Source organism: Plecotus auritus (assembly GCF_963455305.1).
Source record: "Plecotus auritus genome assembly, chromosome: 9".
Taxonomy (NCBI): domain Eukaryota; kingdom Metazoa; phylum Chordata; class Mammalia; order Chiroptera; family Vespertilionidae; genus Plecotus; species Plecotus auritus.
Genome location: NC_137783.1, coordinates 145,267,886 through 145,288,209, shown reverse-complemented (window position 1 = coordinate 145,288,209; position 20,324 = coordinate 145,267,886). Strand labels below are relative to the sequence as shown.

At 49.7% G+C, this 20,324-nt stretch overlaps 1 protein-coding gene across 3 annotated transcripts in view; it reads left to right on the top strand.

Annotated features, from left to right (window-relative positions):
- Positions 1–20,324, top strand: part of LDLRAD3 (low density lipoprotein receptor class A domain containing 3) — a 189,821-nt gene that overhangs the window by 97,648 nt on the left and 71,849 nt on the right. For 2 of the 3 annotated variants that reach the window (XM_080688384.1, XM_080688383.1), the window contains exons 3-4: positions 5,089–5,214; positions 16,105–16,239. In XM_080688384.1, coding sequence (XP_080544510.1) covers positions 5,089–5,214; positions 16,105–16,239 — 261 coding nt within the window. The remainder of the gene's footprint in view (positions 1–5,088; positions 5,215–16,104; positions 16,240–20,324) is intronic. The other variant, XM_080688385.1, reaches the window with a different exon arrangement.

The following is a 20,324-nucleotide window of genomic DNA, read 5'->3' as shown; positions in this document are numbered from 1 at the left end:
GAGGTCGCCTTAGCAGGCGTCTGATGGCGCAGATGTAAATCATAACGGGACAGGCTCCCTCCGACAGAGACAGCATCTGAGCATCCCCGCCAAGGCAGGAAGTCTCATGACTAATTCCCGAAGATGGTGCAGGGCCAGGGCCAAAGAGCTGGTTAATTGAATGGTAGCTAATTCATTTATAATTACTCATATTCTCACTCTCCTTTCTCTCTTTATCTTATAGAGTCTAGTCCTTTGGAGCTGGGCTGGGCCTTAAGGAGGCAGATGAGGCAAGAGCAAAGTTTGAGCTTTGACTCTGTTTATTAGCAGGTTCAAGCCACTTCACTTCTGGACCTCGGTTTTCTTATCTGTAAAATGGGCTTTTGTGAGGAGTCAAGGAGATGATGTCTGTAAAATATGGAGCACAATGCTCAGCCCATTCTGAGCATTCTGTAAACGCCACCTATTATCACCCAAACCCATTCTCTCCTTTAACGGGTTCATTTGTACGTTCGGCAAGTATTTATTAGACATCCAAATGCAGGCGCTGTATAGTGCAGTTCCTTCAAAAGTGGCGAATGCAAGTATTCCAGTGAGTGAATGTTCATCGCCAAACAGCCCAACACAAAATCCGTGACATTTTGCTGTGAAGAAAGGAAAGCAGAATAAGGGCTAGAGTGACTGTGGGTGGGAGGTGGGGTTTCTCCTGTAGACAGTACAGTGGTTAAAGCGACCTAAATAAACCGAGGAATGAGCTATGCCAACTCCTGGGAGAAAGGCATTCCAGGCAGAGGGAACGGCAGGTGCAAAGGTCCTGAGGTAGAACTATGCCTTATGGGCTCGAGAAGGAAGCCAGGAGGCCTTCCTCCCTCCCTTCCTTCCATATCTGTCATATCTATCTATCATCTATCTGTCATCTATCAGTCGATCTATCATCTATCCATCTATCTCCTTCCTTCCTTCCTTCTTTCCTTCCTTCCTTCCTCCCTTCCTTCCATATCTGTCATATCTATCTGTCTATCTATCATCTGTCTATCATCTATCAGTCGATCTATCATCTGTCCATCTATCTCCTTCCTTCCTTCCTTCCTCCCTCCCTCCCTCCCTCCCTCCCTCCCTCTCTCCCTCCCTCCCTCCCTCCCTCCCTTCCTTCCATATCTGTCATATCTATCTATCTGTCTATCATCTATCATCTATCAGTTGATCTATCATCTGTCCATCTATCTCCTTCCTTCCTTCCTTCCTCCCTCCCTCCCTCCCTCCCTCCCTCTCTCCCTCCCTCCCTCCCTCCCTCCCTCCCTTCCTTCCATATCTGTCATATCTATCTATCTGTCTATCATCTATCATCTATCAGTTGATCTATCATCTATCCATCTATCTCCTTCCTTCCTTCCTTCCTTCCTTCCTCCCTCCCTCCCTCCCTCCCTCCCTCCTTCCTTCCTTCCTTCCTTCCTTCCTTCCTTTCTTCCTTCCTTCTAAACCTCGAGTTCATTCTGATGCCTTCAAATCCAGTCCAAAGCCTCGGCTCATTTCGGCCTGCCCACGCCTCATTTGTAACATCTCCCGCTGATAGCAGAAAACCGTGCTCTTGCTGCATTTGTTCCACCTGGCACACACAAAAGCTCCTTTCAGAATTGCTCACCCGTACCCTGAGACAAACAGATGCAACCGGAATACCCTATTTGTATACAGTTCTTTTTCTCTTGAGCCTTAGCGTCCAGTCAGAATAGTGATTTCGTAGTTACTTGGGCTAGTTCTTTTCTTCCTCCCCGCTTTCAGTGTGATGTTGTTATTCATCTGTAATATAGTTGGGCATTTGTGGCTGTTTATATTGCAAAGGTGCGCGCACACACACACACGCACTCACACACACTCACACTCACACTCTCATGGTTGATTTTAATTGTTTGCTTTTGGGGTACGTGAGATACTACCATGGTTCCAAGAGTCAGAGTTGTACAGATAGACTCAGAGAATGGGCAGCCTCCTTGTCCCTGCCTGCTCATTCCATTCCCATCTCCCATCCTTCACCCACCCCCTGTAGGTAACCGGTGTTTTAGTTTCGGGTTTACCCTTCCTGTGTTTCTTTCTCACAGATGAGGCGGTACACACATATTTTCTCACACCCCCTTCTCTTGCTATGTGGAGGGTGAAAGTACTGTAGGGTTCTTTCACACATCGCTTTTGCACTTACTAACATCTCCTGGCGATCACTTCACGTCAGTTCATAGAGAGTTTTCATAAGGAGCTTTGTTAACTGTGGTCATCAGAAAAGAGGTTATCCTGCAGCCCGGGTACCAATTTTGGAATTCTGTAAGATGTTGATGGATGATAAATAGCATAAGCATTATCATCAATTGAGCATCTACTGTGTGCCATGCTCTGTGCTAAGCATTTCATATACATTACTAGAGGCTTGGTGCACAAAATTCGCACATGGGGTGGGGTGGGGGTTGGATCCCTCAGCCCGCCTGCACCCTCTCCATTCGGGACCCCTCGGGGGATGTTTGACTGCCGGTTTAGGCCTGATCCCACAACCAGCAGTCAGACATCCTTCTCGCAATCTGGGACCGCTGGCTCCTAACCGCTCACCTGCCTGCCTGCCTGATCACCCCTAACTGCTCTCCCCTGCTGGCCTGATCGCCCCTAACTGCTCTCCCTTGCTAGCCTGATTGCCCCTAAATGCTCTCCCCTGTCGGCCTGATCACCCCTAACTGCTCTCCCCTGCTGGCCTGATCGCCCCTAACTGCTCTCCCCTGCTGGCCTGATCACCCCTAACTGCTCTCCCCTGCTGGCCTGATCGCCCCTAACTGCTCTCCCCTGCTGGCCTGATTGCCCCTAACTGCTTTCCCCTGCTGGCCTAATCGCCCCTAACTGCCTCTGCCTTGGCCCCTGCCACCGTGGCTTTGTCCGGAAGGATGTCCAGAAGATGTCAGTCTAATTAGCATATTACCCTTTTATTAGTATAGATCACATTGACTCCTTCCTAGAGCTCTATGGGGTAGATGTTAGCCGCAGTTTATAGAGGAAACAGAGGCTCGGTGATATTTGGAAATGTGCCTCAGGCCCGTGGTTGGCAACCTGCAGCTCGCGAGCCACATGTGGCTCTTTGGCCCCTTGAGTGTGGCTCTTCCACAAAATACCATGGCCTGGATGAGTCTATTTTGAAGAAGTGGAGTTAGAAGAAGTTTGAGTTTAAAAAATTTGGCTCTCAAAAGAAATTTCAATCGTTGTACTGTTGATATTTGGCTCTTTTGACTAATGAGTTTGCCGACCACTGCCCCAGGCCATTAAAAGTGGAGCCACAGTTTGAACTCTGTCCCAAGTTTGTGCTTTGTGAAGGGCACACCAGCACTGACAGAAGTTCCAGGGTACAACAGAGCCATATCCCAGGCCTTCAAACCCTTTTGATTGTGGCTCAGCTGCTGCTAACGGTGGCATGTAGCTGATGGCAGGAACATGAACGCAATTTATTACCTGCTTGTTCCAAAGAAACGGCCCTTCCATTTCGAGGATCCTGACTCTTGCCTCTAAGACAGGCGACGGGAGGGATGCTTGGTGGGATCAGCTACCTGGGATGCAGTAATAGATCCCATCTCACACCTCGTTAATCGCCGGGCCGAGCAGCCAGCGCCGTTAACAGGAGAGCACATTACACCACAGGGCCGTCTGGTTAGCGGGACACTCAATCAAGCCCAAGTCACAGCCGCGTCTCTTAAAACTGTTTGTGCGGCAGAAGTGGAAGAAGAATTTCTTCGAGCAGGAGTCCGGCTTCTGTTTCGAGAAGTCACAGCCTCTGTCAGGGGGGCAACACGGCGGAGCTGGTTAGGAGTTTGGCTTCCGAGTCTGAGTGCCCAGCCATGATGCCAGGGCCAGGGTTTCTAGCTACGTGACCTTGGGCAAGTCACGTCACCTCTCCAAGCACAGCTGGGACATGGGGATGAGAACCAGACCCATCTTTGTCCTGCGTCCCCGAGACTGCCCCGAGGTCCAGTGATGTTCTGGGTGGAGTCATAGAACTCAGCCTGTCATTGGTTACAGCACAGGAGAGAGGTGAATGGAGTGAGGGCCAGAAGAAGCCAAGTTCAAGCTTCCTCTCCCGGGGCGTCACTGCAGGATGCACGTAACCCCCCAGTGACAAGTCGTGGCCATGCGTGTAACATTTTCTGCTGGGGAAGCTCGATCGAGACTTGGTGCCCGGGACTTTTACTGGGAGCTGGTCACACAGACACCCTCTCCCAAACGCTCAGAATAAAAACAGGTGTTCCTCATACACTGCGCTGTTGCATAAATAGTCTGGGCGCAGCGAGCCACTGTTGTGAGAGAATGGAGCGAGCCCTGCCAAAATCCAGGTTCCCAGATGCCGGCCAAGCAAGGGCCACGCTTGCCAGCCAGCCTTTCTGAGGATAGCAGCGTCGGGCCTGTTGCGTTAACCCCTTCGTTGCACCGCCCCATGGGTGGCTGCTGGGTGGATTAAGAGATGATCCGCGGTGGAGCGCTGGCCGCTCCATCTAGTGTCTAGAACAGCCGTGGGCAAACTACGGCCCGCGGGCCGGATCCGGCCTGTTCGGCGGTTCTATCCGGCCCGCGGAGCCGAAAGAGCGGAGGGTTCTCTTGCTCTCCCCTCCGCTCCTTTACTTTGAATTTATATTAGTTCCCACAAACACTCCATCCATGCTTTTGTTCCGGCCCTCCGGTTCAGTTTAAGAACCCATTGTGGCCCTCGAGTCAAAAAGTTTGCCCACCCCTTGTCTAGAAGCACTCCGTGCATGTGCATGTAGGCCATTACTGCGACAGCCAGGGGATGAATCTGGAATGGCTCATTAGCACCTTGAGAACAAGCTCCACCCATCATCCACCTACTCACCCGTGGCTTCCGTGCGGCACACGTTGAGGGAGCCGCTGTCGCCTCCCTGGGACTTGGGGAGCCGCGGGAGCAGCCGCTCCCTTCCCAGAGGGTGATGCACTGGGTGTCAGGGGTGGGTGGTGGTGGTGGTCAGTAACTTCGGGAGGCTTCCAGGTAAATGCACAGGGTTAGCAGGGTGGGTGTGCCGTGTCGGAAAACGTAACCCCCTGACATCTTGCTGTTTGTCCTGTGTCCTCCCGCAGCCAAGGCCAAGTCGAAATGCAGCCCGACGTTCTTCCCCTGTGCCAGCGGTATCCACTGCATCATCGGCCGCTTCCGGTGTAACGGGTTCGAGGACTGTCCCGACGGCAGCGACGAAGAGAACTGTAGTAAGTGATCCATGTTCACTCCAGCCGCCCCCCAACTCTCCCCCCCAACCCCCTCCCCCCACCTCCATGCTGGCCATTCTCAGCACTGGCTTCCTCCCCGACAGGCTCCAACGTTGTCTGCTGTGCCCAGACTCTGTTCTTTACCGCTCCCATCTTGTGTCAGTGCTCAGTTGCCATTCTTTAGGACTGAGCACACTGGGCCTTGGGTGAACTTTATTTTCAGTTCTGACAATAGAGGTGCAAATGCAGGTGTATGATCCCTGTGAACAGGTAAGGCATCCGAGGTGTAGAGAGGGACGCGAACTCATCCGGGCTCACGCAGCTTACGAGTAGCTGAGCCAGTTCCAGGCTCATTCAGACTCTCCTCTGAGTGACTCTCGCACTCGACACCCCAGGTCTATGCGCTTGCTTTCCTTCTTACTTTGAATTCTTTTCAAAAAAAGATGTTTCTAGCCTGGCCGGCGTGACTCCATGGCTGAGCGTTGACCTAGGAACCAGGAGGTCATGGTTAGATTCCCGGTCAAGGCCACATGCGTGGGTTGTGGGCTCGATCCCCAGTAGGGGGTGTGCAGGAGGCAGCCGATCAATGTTTCTCTGTCATCATTGATGTTTCTATCTTTCTCTCCCTCCCCCTCTCCCTTCCTCTCTGAAATCAATAAAAATATATTTTAAAAAAAGAAAAAATAAGATGTTTCTATATTAATTATACACATACTAGAAGGATGTATTTTTGAAAAACATTCAAACAGTATAGAAAGCTAGAGTTTTTTATTTGTGACCACCCTGATTCCTTTTACCTGCTGTATAATATTCCTCAGTGTGCACATAGACACCCTGTCCCCACCCCCGCCTTGTTCTCTCTACCCCACCTTGCCTCTCTGTGGTGAGCATCATACTCGGCCTGGATACATGCAGCCCCTTGCTTGCAGCATCTCTGTGTCCAAAACCACTTCACACACAGTGGCCTCAGTGACCTTCAAGGGTATCTTCCCCGCCCCCTTCTGTCCCGTCTCTCCCAGCAAGTCGCTCTGTGCCTGCTGTGGGCCATGCAGGTGGCTGCTCACTGTTTCTCCTCTGCTTTCCCCTCACGTGTTGGGACTCCTGGAGCCCTGGCCACTGTATTGGCTCTGGACAGAGTAACCCGTTTATTTTCTGTGTCCACATATTTTAGTAACATTTTTTCTTCTGATTATTAAAAGAAAGTATAAAGAGGGAAACAAAACTGCCCAGATTGAAACACGATTAATATTTGGGCTATTTTATGCCGGTCCTTTCCCTCTCCCGCCCCCTCCATCTCTCTCTCTCTCTCTCTCTGACTTCTCTTATATGTTTAATTGAGATGTCCTCTTTCCTGTGACCATTCTCTCCTGTTACCACTTTTTTCAAAACATAAGTTTTAGCGACTTCAGCGACTGGATAAATTGATTTTCCCTCATCCCGTCGGTTCTGTTTTAAGTCCCTGGAGAGGAGGTAGCTGGCTCCTGGGTTATTTATGCCTTTCCAGGGAGCTGTCATGGCTCTACCCTCCCAGCGGGACAGAGAGGGCTCATAACTCTCTCCTGTGCCTCGTCCTATCGCCTTATGTCACCTGCTGGGTCTCCGATGGCAGAAATACAGCCCAGCCACTCGATTACCGAATGGTTAGTACAGCGGCCGAAACCCACCTTCCCACTGACGGTGCGTGCAGCTGGCTGAAGTTGGAGCTGGCGTGCCTGGGTGCATGGCCTGGTCTGTGTTTGCCCTAATTAGGCAGGAGGTGGGTGAGCTACATGATCTCTTTGCACAGGTATTTCCTGTCTCCAGAAGCCGTGCTGAGACAGAGAGCCTGCTCCTGGGTCTGTTGTGAGAATTAGCTGACATAATACCTGAAAAGTGCTTGGTGCAGCGGCTGGCACATGGTAATTGCTTATAGAAACATAGAGTGAGCCCAGCTGGTGTTGCTCAGTGGTTGAGCGTCAACCCATGAATCAGGAGGTCAGGGTTCAGTTCCCAGTCAGGGTACATGCATGGATTGCGGGCTCAATCTCCAGCAGGGGGTGTGCACGAGGCAGCTGATCAATGGTTCTCATCATTGATGATTCTCTCTCGTTCTCTCCCTTCCTTTTTGAAATCAATAAAAATATATTTTAAAAAAACAGAAACAAACCCCCCCTAAAAATGTATAATGACTTAAAACTGTGAGAGGTTAAGGGGAAGACCATAATTGCTAGGATTTCATCTTTGGCTTCGGATGTCCAAGGACCTTTTTTTTTTAACACTGTAAACATTTTTATATTTAGAATTAGCTAGCTGGACTCCGTTTAGATCATGCCAGTTTTGTTGGCAACATGCAACGCATCCTAGTGGGGAGCCGGTGGCACATATGCCTTCTTCTCTCCATCAGGCTGATCAGGGTGTTGACCTCGGCCGCCTCAGTGTCATAGAGCTTCCTCACAGCCTGTTGGATCACTGCTCGTTGGCCTTGACATCCACGGGGAACACAAGTGTATGATTGTCTTCTCCCTTCTTCGTGGCGGACTCGGTGGTCAGGGGGAAGTTGATGATGGCACAGTGGGCAGGCTTGTTTCTCCTGGGGGTGCTCTTCTGAGGATATTTGGGCGCAGTGTCTTGGGTGATGGGTGGGTCTTGTTGGGTTCTTTTGTGGCTGCGGACGCCTTTCAGCACTGCTTTCGTTGCCTTCCAAGCCTTTGCTTCGGCTTTGGGAGGGCAGGGGCTTCCTTCTTCAGTTTCAGCTCCATCTTCATGAGAACGACATGCTTCTGTTATAGTCATTTCGGCTATCTGAGCTCGATCTCTGCTTCCTGCTATGGGGATCTTAGAATCTAAGGGGAGAATTATAGATATGTTATATCTACAGGGTGTCCCAAAAACTGTACACACACCTTAACAGCCGAGAGCTCAATTTTGAAAACAAAATGTATTTTAATAAACACTGCCTTTATAATTCTTCAAAGTGTGTGTATACATCTGGGGGGGACACCCTGTATATTCATAGGTCTATCCTAGAGAGTAATCCAATGGCAATAAAAAGCAAGTGGGACACACTATAGAAGATGCATGCTAAATGACTGCCATGCTACATACTCCCTGTGTGATTTAACTATGTGGATATTGGTCTTTAATTATCTAAGTGAGTCAGTATATCCATTCCAAATTAAGCCAGCATTTTCCGTTGGCTTATCTACCATTTAAAAATACGGGTTCTAACTCACTCTTTTGAAAACTGGGAAATACAAGGAAAGAGTCAAGCACTTACCCTCCCTTTCCTATATGATTTGTACTTCTGAGTAATTAAATACCTGACTTGGAAAGTTTTCTTTTAATTGAAGAATAAAAACTGTAATAGAAGAATGAGTGAATTAGGGTCTCTCGGTTTTGTAACGGCTAATTAAGGAAGGGGTCACCAATGGTGGCGAAACCAGGAGGTGAAACATTGATGCAGGGCTTTATAATCGATGGACAAGGCTGAAAACCACTGAGACCAGCAGTCGATCTCCCCACAGACGGCTGCAAATCAATATTGTACCACTTCAGGTGGAATGGAGAACCCATCACTCTATAGATCCGTCCGTCAGCGATTTTCAACCTTTTTCATCTCACGGCACACACAAACTAATGACTAAAATTCTGCGGCACACCAAAAACTAGATTATATTTTTTGCCAATCTGACAAAAAAAAAAAAAAAAAGGTATAATTTTGAGTCATTCACACCTGATGGCTATTGTTGTGTTGGCTGTTGTCATTTTCCTATTTGACAGTCTAAGGGGGAAAAGGTCAATGCCCTTGACTGACTGACTAGTCAGGGATTTGCATGTTTTAAAAATTCTTGCGGCCGTAACCGGTTTGGCTCAGTGGATAAAGCCTCGGGCTGTGGACTGAAGGGTCCCAGGTTCGATTCCGGTCATTGGCATGTATCTTGGTTGTGGGCACATCCCCCAGTAGAGGGGTGTGCAGGAGGCAGCTGATCCATGTTTCTCTCTCATCCATATTTCTAACTCTCTATCCCTCTCCCTTCCTCTCTGTAAAAATCAATAAAATATAAAAAAAAAAATTCTTGCGGCACACCGGTTGAAAATAACTACTTTATGTTATAGTTGTCTTTAGTGCATCTACATACATTAAAAAACCCCCAAAGACTGCATTTTGATGTTTGCTTAGAACATTCAAATACATTTGAAAGTGCTCCAGAGGGGGAAAAAAGTCAGGGCAAGAATAGTTACCCAGATAGTTACTATTTTGTTTGCTGCTCCTTCATTCCTGATGTCGCAAGTCTCCTGCTGGTATCATTTCCTTCCTGTCTGGAGAACTTCCCGCAGCAATTCTTTTAGAGCAGGTCTGCTGGCACCGGATTCTCTTCGTTTTCCTTCATCTGAGAATGTCTGTATTTCACTGTCATTCCTCGAGGATATTTTTACTGCATATAGAATTCTGGGTTGGCAGTTCGTTTCTTTTCTTTAAGCATTTTGAAAACGTTGTGCCACTTCCTCTGGCGTCTCCGGTTTCCAGGGAGAGAAGTTGGTGCAGTCATTCCGATAGTTTTTCCGTAGAGAATATATCACTTTTTTCTCCGGCTGCTTTGAAGGTGTTTTTTCTTTAGTTCTAGCAGTTAGATTATAGTGTGTCTGGGTATGTGGATTCCTTTTGAGTTCGTCTCTTGAGGGTTCTATTTGAATTGGAAGGTTTTTGTCTTTTTCCATACTTAGTACATTTTAGGCTATTATTTCTTCAAATATTTTTTTTTTAAGTACTGCACTCTTTCTCCTTTGCTTGTGGGATTCTGGCAACACAACTTTAGTCCTTTTGTTACTGTCCCACAGGCCCTCGAGGCTCTGCTCATTTTTTAAATCAATGCTTTTGTCCTTTTATTGTTTGGATTGGATAATTCTCATCTTTTGTTAAGTTTACTTTTTGCTGTCAAGCCCATGTAGTGTGGTTCTTTATTATTTTGGTTACTATATTTTGTTCTAAAATTTCCTCTTGGTTCTTCTTTCTGCCTTCTGCTTTTTGCCGAGACTTGCTATGATCCATTTGTTTCAAGAGTGTTTGTGATTGCTTGTTTGAGCATTTGTAAAAATAGCTGCTTTAAAGTCTTCATCGCATAATTTCAACATCTGTCTGATCTCGGTGTTGATGTCTATTGAGTATCTTTTGCCACAAAGGACTCATGCTTGTGAGTGGGGTGGATTACTCGCAGAGAAGTTGGAGCCAGGAGCCCTCGGTCCTGGACCAGAGGACGTCTCGGGGCAGCTCTGTTTCCCCCAGTTGCCTGGTTTCCGGGGAGATGGAGCTGGGAGGACAAGAGCCCCCTGAGGCTGGGATGCAGGTAGAGGAAGTGAGGGGTAACTATGGGATGGGGAGCAGATGGGAAGCGTGAGGCCTGGTGACAAGAACTCTTTCATTCATGAATGTTGTCAAGAAGCCTTTGAGGTAGAAGAGGGACCGACTTCACAGACTTTAAGTGGATTAAAGGCGACATTCCCTGGGTCCTACTGGAGCCAGATTGCTTCATTTCCTGCCCTGAAGCTGGCCAGTTGGTTTTGGGCAATGGCAGTGGGCCCTTGGCCCTTCAGATGTGGTGGAAGTAAATGCCACCAATTCAATTAACCACCGAGCCAACCGTAACTCATAACTAGGCCCGCCCGCCCCCTACAGGGAGGCAAGTTCTCTCTGCACAGCTCATGGGCCAGGAAGCCATCCCCGCCCCTGCGTTTGTTGTGGTTATAACAGAGGAGCTTGTAAGTCGGCAGTTAAGTTTTTGAAATGGACTCTGCAGACAGTTTTCTTCATTCCCATTGAAATAAATACTATAAAACACATTCTTCCTCTCCCTAGCGAGCTGAGCAAAACAATACATTTTTCAGTGGCTGGTACACTTTAGCAAGGACAAAGAAAACTCAGATTACAGAAGCTGCGGAGACATAACATCCTAAAGTTCAAAGCGCTTCCTGGCCAGTTTATGAGCAGGCTGTTGAGCCGTTACTATTTCAGGTTCCATGAGACCACAGGGCCCTCTGGCCTTGACCCCTGCCCGCCCTGAGCCTGGATCCTGCAGCGTTGGCCCACCGCAGTCCCACGCACGCATGCACGGGGCCCGGAAACTGGGCGAAGTCTGGTCAATAGCTGCAGAGGCCCAGGAAGCAGTGTCATGGGACTTGAGCAATCTTGGGGCGTCGGGGAGGTAGGCCGCCCCGGTCAGTGAGTCGGCCTAGTCAGTGACCATCTATGCCTTGGAGGACCAGTGCTGACAGGGATTTCTCTGAGATGCGTTGCATCAGTGTTTCGCTGGTGAAAGCGTGGGGCTGTTTTTAGGGGCGTTCATTTTTAGACTGGGCTGTAATCCAGGGTTGCCTTTTAGAACGTTCTGGTCTCTTTCGAAACTATCTTAGGCTGCTCTGTTTGTGGCATTCTTAGGTGGTTTTTTATTTATAGCTTTTCTAGTTTCCCTTCTAATTTGCTGTGTCCCTGGGAACCTGAACACAAACCTCATTCGAATTTGCATAAACAGAGAATCAGCAGACCCTGAAGGAGGGGAGGCCCCAGGGCCCTTCCCCGGAGCTCCCAGGAGGGCACGGACCATGTGTGTTCCGATGGTTCTGAGGCCTTTTTCCTGGCCTTCTGCGGGTTGGGGGAGCGTTCCCCCAGCACCCTCACCTGTTTTCTCTGCCTGCATGGGGGGGCGTGGGGGCGTGGGGGGGTGTTTCATGAGGAGCCTTTGGCAAGGAGGAGTCCAGGTGTGGTGGTTTACAAGCGCGTAAACTGGGCAACTGGGCACCTAAGTGTGAAAGATACCAAAAACAGGTGTTTGTGAGCCCAAGAGAATCATGTGGGGAAAAAGGAATTCAGGCAATGATCACTAAAACATGTCTGCCAGACTAGACTCTTAAAACTTTTCAGTGAAGTCTTTCAAACGTAGTGAAAAGGAAAAGGAAAATGGAATGGACTTCTGTGTTCCCAGTACCCTGCTTTAATAATGATATGACCTATAGTCTCTATTCTATTATCATAACTACATTAACTATAGTTAATAACACTGTATTGTATTATTAATACTGCATTACATTATGATAACATTACAACTATATTAACTATAGTTAATCATACTGCATTGTATATTTGAAAGTTGCCAGGAGTATTCAGGCATCCTCAAACTACGGCCCGCGGGCCACATGCGGCCCACCGAGGACATTTATCCAGCCCGCCGGGTGCTGCTGCCTGTCCTGCTTAGCAGCCGACTCGTCCCGGGCCCGCAGTGCGCATAGGAATTTATTCATAGTTTTTTTATTAAACTATAGTCCGGCCCTCCAACGGTCTGAGGGACAGTGAACTGGCCCCCTGTTTAAAAAGTTTGAGGACCCCTGATGTAGATCTTAAAAGGCCTCATCACAAAAAAAAATTTGTAACACTGACACAAAAATTTAGTTATGGATGGTGATGGATGTTCATTAGACTTATTGAGGTGATCTGTTTGCAATATATACAAATATCAAATCATTCTGTTGTACACCTGAAACTAACATAATGTTCTTTGTCAGTTATATCTCAATTAAAAAATGGTATTTCCATGCTGCTTTTTTTGCCTCAGAATTTAAAATAATACGATGCTATCAAGTATCATTACAAGCCTCAGTATTTCCCTCTCAGATCCTACCTTTCTCTCCTGGGCGCCCACCGTCTTGAATTTAGCCTTGTTTCTCCCAATGCAGGTTTTTATTCTTTCAGTCCGTATTGTTGTATCCATTGATCATAAGTAGCATTCTTTTACATGGGTACCTTCACGCAAGTGGTACAGTATTGTACATGTTCTTCCATACCTTGCTTTTCTCCCTCACTATTATATTTATGAAAATTATGCTTCTTGTCTCTGGGTCATTCATTTTTCACTACTGTTGAGCAGGGGTTGGCGAACAATAGCCCCTGGGCCAAATTTGGCCTACTACCTGTTTTTGTAAATAAAGTTTTATTGGAACCCAGCCACGTCCTTTGTTTATGAATCTTCTGTAGCTGCTTTGCACTACAATGGGAAAGTTGAGTAGTTAAGACAAACACCGAAGGGTTCGCAAAACCTAAAATATTTGCTGTCTGGCCCTTTACAGAAAAAGTGATCCCAGCCCTGCCAGTAGAATTCTGATGCAGCAATCTAGCACATTGTAGCTATTCTTCTATGGGTGACATTTGTGCCATTTTTAATTTTTTAATACTTTACAAACAGTGCTCAGTAGCACTTTTTCTTTTTCTCAAAATTCTCTGTAGAGTGTATAGCTGGATGCGCACGTGCACCTTAAATTGGACCGACTATCACTAAGTTGGCCTCCAAGGCAGACCCACCAATTTGCACTCCCACCTGCCGTCTGTGAGACTTCCTCTCCCCGCACATCCTGCCAGCAGCCTGGTGTTCTCAGACCTTAAGCTGGGCTCGCTGATGCGGTTAACGTGGGCCTTCCTTACAGGTCAGCGTTCTTTTAGGCCGTTGTTGACCATTTGTCCTTGTGGGAGTTGCCTGCTCATAATATCCTCTGCCATTTCCCTACTGAGTTGCCTTTTTGCTTTGGAGTGACGAGAGTTCTGTATGTATTCTGGCTCCTGACCCTTTCGGTTGTATGTGTTAATACCCGCCAGTGACTGGGTCTTCGGTCTGGATTCTTTACCAGAGCTGTGTCTTAAGGTCTGGTCAGCCTTAGTTCATCTTGAAGGTATGAGCCATCTTAATATACACATGCACACATAGGTACACCTGTTCGTAGCATGTGCATATGCACACACACATGGCTTCTTTTTCTTGGGAAGGCTTGCACCGTCTACCTTTGTGAGAGTCCGAGGGTGAAGAAAAGGCAGTGGTTGCCAACAGTGGCAGCGAGGTTGATGGAAAACAGCCTTCCCCACTAGGATTGCAACCAGCCGGTCTTGGAGCAGTTCAAGTGGCCTCTCGAGGCTGTTGGTTAGAGCGAGCTGATTGTTGCCTGGGCTGTGGCTGTGTAGACGTGACCCGCAAGGTCCCAGGGAAGCTGAAGGCCACCGTGGTGGGGCACGGCGGGTTTGGAGGGCCGCCTTGGACAGAAACCGAATGTGATTTGAGGTTTTGGGTTTCTCCGTTTTGGTTTTGGCTGAAGTCAGACCTTGGTTTCAGCCCCATCACGTTGAACCATTCTATGGCCCACAGCGATTTAAAGACTTAAAACTCCCATTTCCAGGCCAGATTATTTTTGTTGGACTTAGCACTGGCCCGTCCTCTTCAGAACTGAGAGCACTGGCTTGCCCTCCCCCTCCCCATCCTCTGACCTTTCACTTCACACTTTCCGAGTTGAATCAAGAACCCTGCAGCCTTTCGGGTGTGTGGACCCTGTGAATTCACAGTCCCTGCAGCCATGATCTCTGCCTGCCTTACCATGGCTCAGTGAGGCGCACAGGAAGACGGATGACAGCAGCCGCCTTACTGTTGCCCCCCGACCCTTAAGAGACCCCGGAGCTCCTTGCCCCTGACCCCATAGCACTCTCCTGCCTGGGCCCGGCCTCCCGCGCTGGTGCTCTTCCCACACGTGTCATCCAGGTGTGGGCTCAGTGCGTCCCCATGTTCCAGGATGAACATGCTCCTTCAGAGAGTGCCGCCCTCCGGGCAGCCGGCACAGGCAGCCCTAGGGGACTGTTCCCTGTGCTGTGCCAGGTGTCAGACTGCACTGCACACTTCCTCACCTGTCATCTCGGGTGATGCTCACAGTAGTGCCGTCAGCAGCCGGGCCAGCTTCCTGGGCCTGTGACCAGCACGTCGTTCAGGGCCTGTGCTTACCTTAGAAGGAGGGGAACCACCACGCTTGCTTTTACGCCCTGCGCTTGCCTTCTTGAATTTTTAAATAAGTTTTTCAACCGTTGGCCTACGTTTTCCAGCTTGCACTGAGCCCTGAAAATCAGGTGGCCGGTCCTGCCCACAGATCGAGGTGCTGAGGCTTGAGAGGGCATGTAATTTGCCCGAGATGGCACAGCTAATGCCTGTCAGGGCTGGGATTGGAGGAGTTTCTTCTTTGCTACTTCATTGATTAAAAATAGAGCTCCGAAGAGCCTTGTGGGAATTGCCCCACGAGGAATGAGGCAGATCCTGCTGTAGAAATACTGATTTTCTGTAAAGATCTGCTTACATGTCATTAAAGAGTTTTGTGGTGACCCCCACACCAGCCAGTTGCCACCCTTGTCTGTGAGGGAGGAACCCTATCGGTCATTTCTTTTGAGGTCCCTGAAAGTGCCTGCCACAGGGCGCCTCCCGGGGGAGCCACGCTGGCCGACCAAGTAGGTCAGTGGGCTCCTTTACTGCAAAGAAGGGAGAGGGACCGCTGGGTGTAGGGAACTAGAACGATGCACAGGGCACTAAGATGCTGGCCCACAGTTAGGGAGCCAGGAGGGTCCGGCATAGCGCTTGGACCAGACCCTGGCATCCCTCCCTGGGTGGCAGGGGTTCCTGGATCCCCAGCTCAGCTCCTCCTGGCTTTGCTGTTCTGTGTGTCTCATGCTACCAAGCATTCCACTCGCAAGTCTGCCAGGACTTTCCCATCTGGCCCAGGCCCCTCAGGGCTGCTGGGCTGCCTAGAGGTTGGCCCGGGGGCCAGGCAGTGCCCTCTGGCCGTGTTGATATGGTTACAGGCCACCAGCCTGGTGTTGGCATGGTTACAGGGCACCAGCCTGGTGGCTCGGGCAAAGTTGCTTTTGGAACGGGGCAGAGGGAGTCCTGTCCTGCCCAGGTCACTGTCTGTCCAGGCTCCCAGGGCGCGCTCTGATCGAGCCGGCCGTCCCCGGAGGTGAGCTCACTGCCTCCTGAGCAGGACACCCTGCTGGCTGCAGAACGTTCGGGGGTGTCCACGGGACTGGCCGGCTCCCTGGTGATGGGCTCTCTCTTCCCTTCACAGCAGCAAACCCTCTGCTTTGCTCCACCGCCCGCTACCACTGTAAGAACGGGCTCTGCATCGACAAGAGCTTCATCTGCGACGGGCAGAACAACTGTCAGGACAACAGCGACGAGGAAAGCTGCGAGAGCTCGCAAGGTAGGAGACGCCCGGTGCTAACCACCCGTCGCAGATCACAGCCCCGCCCACGGGCGCCCTCGGAGGGAGGACACGACACCCGTGCCCACCCCCACCCGTGCCCACCTCCACGCACGCGCGCCGTGTTCATGCTTGCACTTGACCCTACAGCCCTTGCACGCGTGGTGCCAACCAGAAGCACCACCCCTTTTGTTTTTCTCGTGTGAAATGGCATATGCACATTTCCTCCAAAGTGAAGTTGGCCCACTGCGTGACGCCCTGTCGGCCTCTGCTGTGGCTTTCTGAATCGCTGCATCGTTGGGGGCCCTCCAGGCTGTTCCTCACGTTGAGTGTCTCGGGCAGTATGAGTTCTCCGCCTCGCCGTACAGCTGTTGGGAATCATTTTTTGGCTTCCCCCGGCTGCTCGCATTGCCTGCACACGTCAGTTTCCCTGGGATACCCCAGGCGTTCGCCGCGGTTCCGTTTTCTCCGTTTTTGCTAATTTTGCAGGCACGGAATGATGGCCTCCCGAATGCTTCCATTTGCGTTTCTCTGATTACGAGCAAAGCTGCCGTTCCCCATGTGCTTGTTTCCTCTTTGTTTCCTCTGGTGCGGATCGCCTGCTCCTCCCGGGGCGCTCGGCCTCAGAGCGATTTTCTGGAAGCCAGGGGATGCCCTTTGGGGGTGGAAAGATGAGCGTTTTAGGGAACCCAGGCGGGCACGGCAGGGTCGTATCCTCTCCGGTGAAAACTGACCTGGTACCTTTCTTTACTCACTGACTGTTTGCCTGTAGACATGTGTTTTCTTCAGTGGCGAGGCCAAAATACAGAGACTTAAGAATGTATGGGGGACCCTTTCCCCCTCCCCATGTGGGAGTTTGTTCTGTGGGCCTCTTTCCTCCTCCCCACGTTGGAGTCTGTACTTGTTCTTCAATAAATCTCCACCTTCGCTATACTAAAAAAAAAAAAAAAAGAATGTACATCCATTTTAAGGCAACCTGAAAAGTATATATTTCGGGTATAAACTAGTACCACCTGACTGCAAGCTTTACCTTTTTTTTTTTTTACTTAATATTACATTGCTGTGACTCACCCCTATTATCGTTTGGTAGTTCACTTTCTTTTCTTTTTTTATATATATATTTTATTGATTTTTTACAGAGAGGAAAGGAGAGGGATAGAGAGTCAGAAACATCGATGAGAGAGAAACATCGATCAGCCGCCTCCTGCACACCCCCCACCGGCGATGTGCCCGCAACCAAGGCACATGCCCTTGACTGGAATCGAACCTGGGACCCTTCAGTCCGCAGGCCAACGCTCTATCCACTGAGCCAAACCAGTTAGGGCGAGTTCACTTTCTTGACTGTGATTCAGTATCCCACTGTATAAATGTACCACAGTGTCTAGACGTAATAAAGCTGCAAAAGGAAAGGCAAGGGAAAGATGTAACTGGCCAACTCATGTCAGGAGGTGGGATGGATGGGGTCGGCTCCATGAAGTCAGACGCAGGTTCTTTTCAAGGTCCTGGCTTTTGTTTTAGTTGGTGCTTGTTACGTTATTAAAAATGAATAAGTGGGCCGAAACCGGTTTGGCTCAGTGGATAGAGCGTCGGCCTGCGGACTGAAGGGTCCCGGGTTCGATTCCAGTCAAGGGCATGTACCTTGGTTGCGGGCACATCCCCAGTGGGAGGTGTGCAGGAGGCAGCTGATTGATGTTTCTCTCTCATCGATGTTTCTAGCTCTCTATCCCTCTCCCTTCCTCTCTGTAAAATACCAATAAATATATATATTTTAAAAAATGAATAGTGGGTCATTCATAGACCACTGGTGACAGTGGGTCACAAACCAGGGATGGTGATCCATCCGAATCTGTACGCTAGAGGTCCAGAGACAAGGACAGACAAAATGTGCATCAACATAGCCTCGGCCAAAAGGTGTGCAAAAAGCAGCTCTGGAGCTCATTCTTGGGTAGCATTAGCCTCTGGTTGCCCTCGGGTCTTCGCTTCACCAGGGCTTCTCAGAATGTGGTCCTCCGAGAAGCAGCATGGGGAACCCTCCAAAATACAGAGCTCAGGCTGCACCCCAGACCAGCGGGGTCACCCGGGGAGCCGTCCATGCTTCCAGCGCCTTCCGGTGATTAAATACACAGGGAAGCCTGAAGCCCCTGTTATGCACCAGCCTCAGAGAGGTCTCTAATCTTGCCATTTGCCAAGGAATTTCTAGACTTCGATGGAGCAGCAGCGTATTTCTAGCCTTTTCGCAAAGTCACAGTTTTATAAACCAAAAGTTAGGCCAGTAAATACTCCTATGGCCTGTGCCATCCACAGCGATAGATAGCAAATGGGGGGCACCGGTCACAAAGTCGAGTACATATTAGCATAGATAGGAGGGATTGAGGAGGTTTTCTGTACTCTTTCTTAGGTGGTTTCCTATGTGTTTACTAGACTCACTAATGGTGGCCTGAGATGTTCAGCAAAAGGGCTCCCCAATCTAAACCTGGGAAGTTAGGGAATTTGCCCTTCTGTCCCACCCCTACCCCCACCCCCACCCCCACCCCATAGGTTTGTCCCAGCATTTTTCTGAAGCAGATTTTGGCTTACCCTTAAGAACTGGCTCTCTGCAGGCTGGGTGAAGTTAGTGTTTCTAAGCCCAGCCCCTTTTTCTCTGTATATACTGTACTTTCATATAAACACCAGGCATAGGAAACGTCAGTGCTGGACACGTGTGCCGAGCCTGGTGTTGCCAGATACCTCACGTGGAGCAGCCTCCCTTCGCGTCTCAGCTTGGTGCCTTCCACAACCAGATGATACCCCCTAGAAAGTAAGCTGTGTTCCCACAGGCGCTCAGAAGACAAGTCCCATCAGGGCGGGGGTGACAGCTGCAGTCGCCATCAGTATGACAGCCTCCGAGCAAGGGAAAGGCGTTACCCTTAACTACCCGAGAGCAGGAAGCGTGCCCTTTTTTGCCTCTTGAATCCCACAGGTCCTACCTAGTAGCTGAGTGCCCTGCACATGGTGGATTCCATAAGGACTGGACACTGGAAAAGATGTCTTTGTCGGGTGTTACGCTGTTAAGCTGTGCTTAATTTGCCCCCTATGTAGTATTACATTGGGTAATTTTAAGTTATGTGAGTCTTAAGACCTACAGTCTATTAAAATGCTCATCATAAGGATTGTTATGGTTGTTTAGATAGAGCAGATGATGCTGTCACTCCCTCAGGGGAGTGTACCCCGCAGTGAGCGTGAGATGGGGATCGGGCCTGCTGTCCCCTGGGCCAGTCTGCGGTTTCGCATCCCTCTTATGGTGTGACGTCCCCCTGCTCCGTGTGTGATTCTGGTTTGGAAGGGTGATTCTGGTTTGGAAGGGTATGCTTTCCTCCTGTCGGCAGCCTCTAAATGCAAACTGACTGCTAATTTGGGGCTTGAGCAGAGAAACACCAGTGAACTGGGGCCCGACTTGTACCGCAGGAGATTGGACCCCTCGTCACCTTAATAGTAGTGAACGTTCATCGAGCCTTACCAGACCCTAGACCCGGTACTAATTCCTAAGCACCTTCTGTTCGCGAGCTCCTTTAGGCAAAACGTGTCCTGTCTGCCTCTGCCAGGCTCCCAGTCCTTCACAAGGCATCTTTGCTTCCAATCCGTGTGGGCAAAGGAAATGGTATTTTATACTGTCTACCTGGACGGAGTGGAGAAAGCCGGCCCGCGACAGGAAATGCAGGTCTTGAAGTACTTTTCGTCTAGCTCAGTGAGGGTCTGGAGGAGTGGTGTCTCACACTAGAGACCCCAGCTTTGTGTGTGTTTGCCTCACCTCCCTCTCTACGCATCCCCATCAAGTCCCTGCCTCATCCTTGGCCTTGAAACCAACGACGAACTCTGCCGGGAATTAATGGGATGGGACGGGACCAGGCTGGGAAGTGACCGGGAATGTGCAGTCATTACCGTACCTTTCTATTCCCTGTGGGAAGTAGTAGAGACCAGAGAACACTGGGAGGGAATGGAATCTTAATTGGGCTTCCTTGATTGGGAACACAGCCTGTTCACCAGGTAATTCCCACAGCAGTGGCTGTGGAGCAGGCTTGCATATGGGTCTCCTGTTGCCTGGGCAC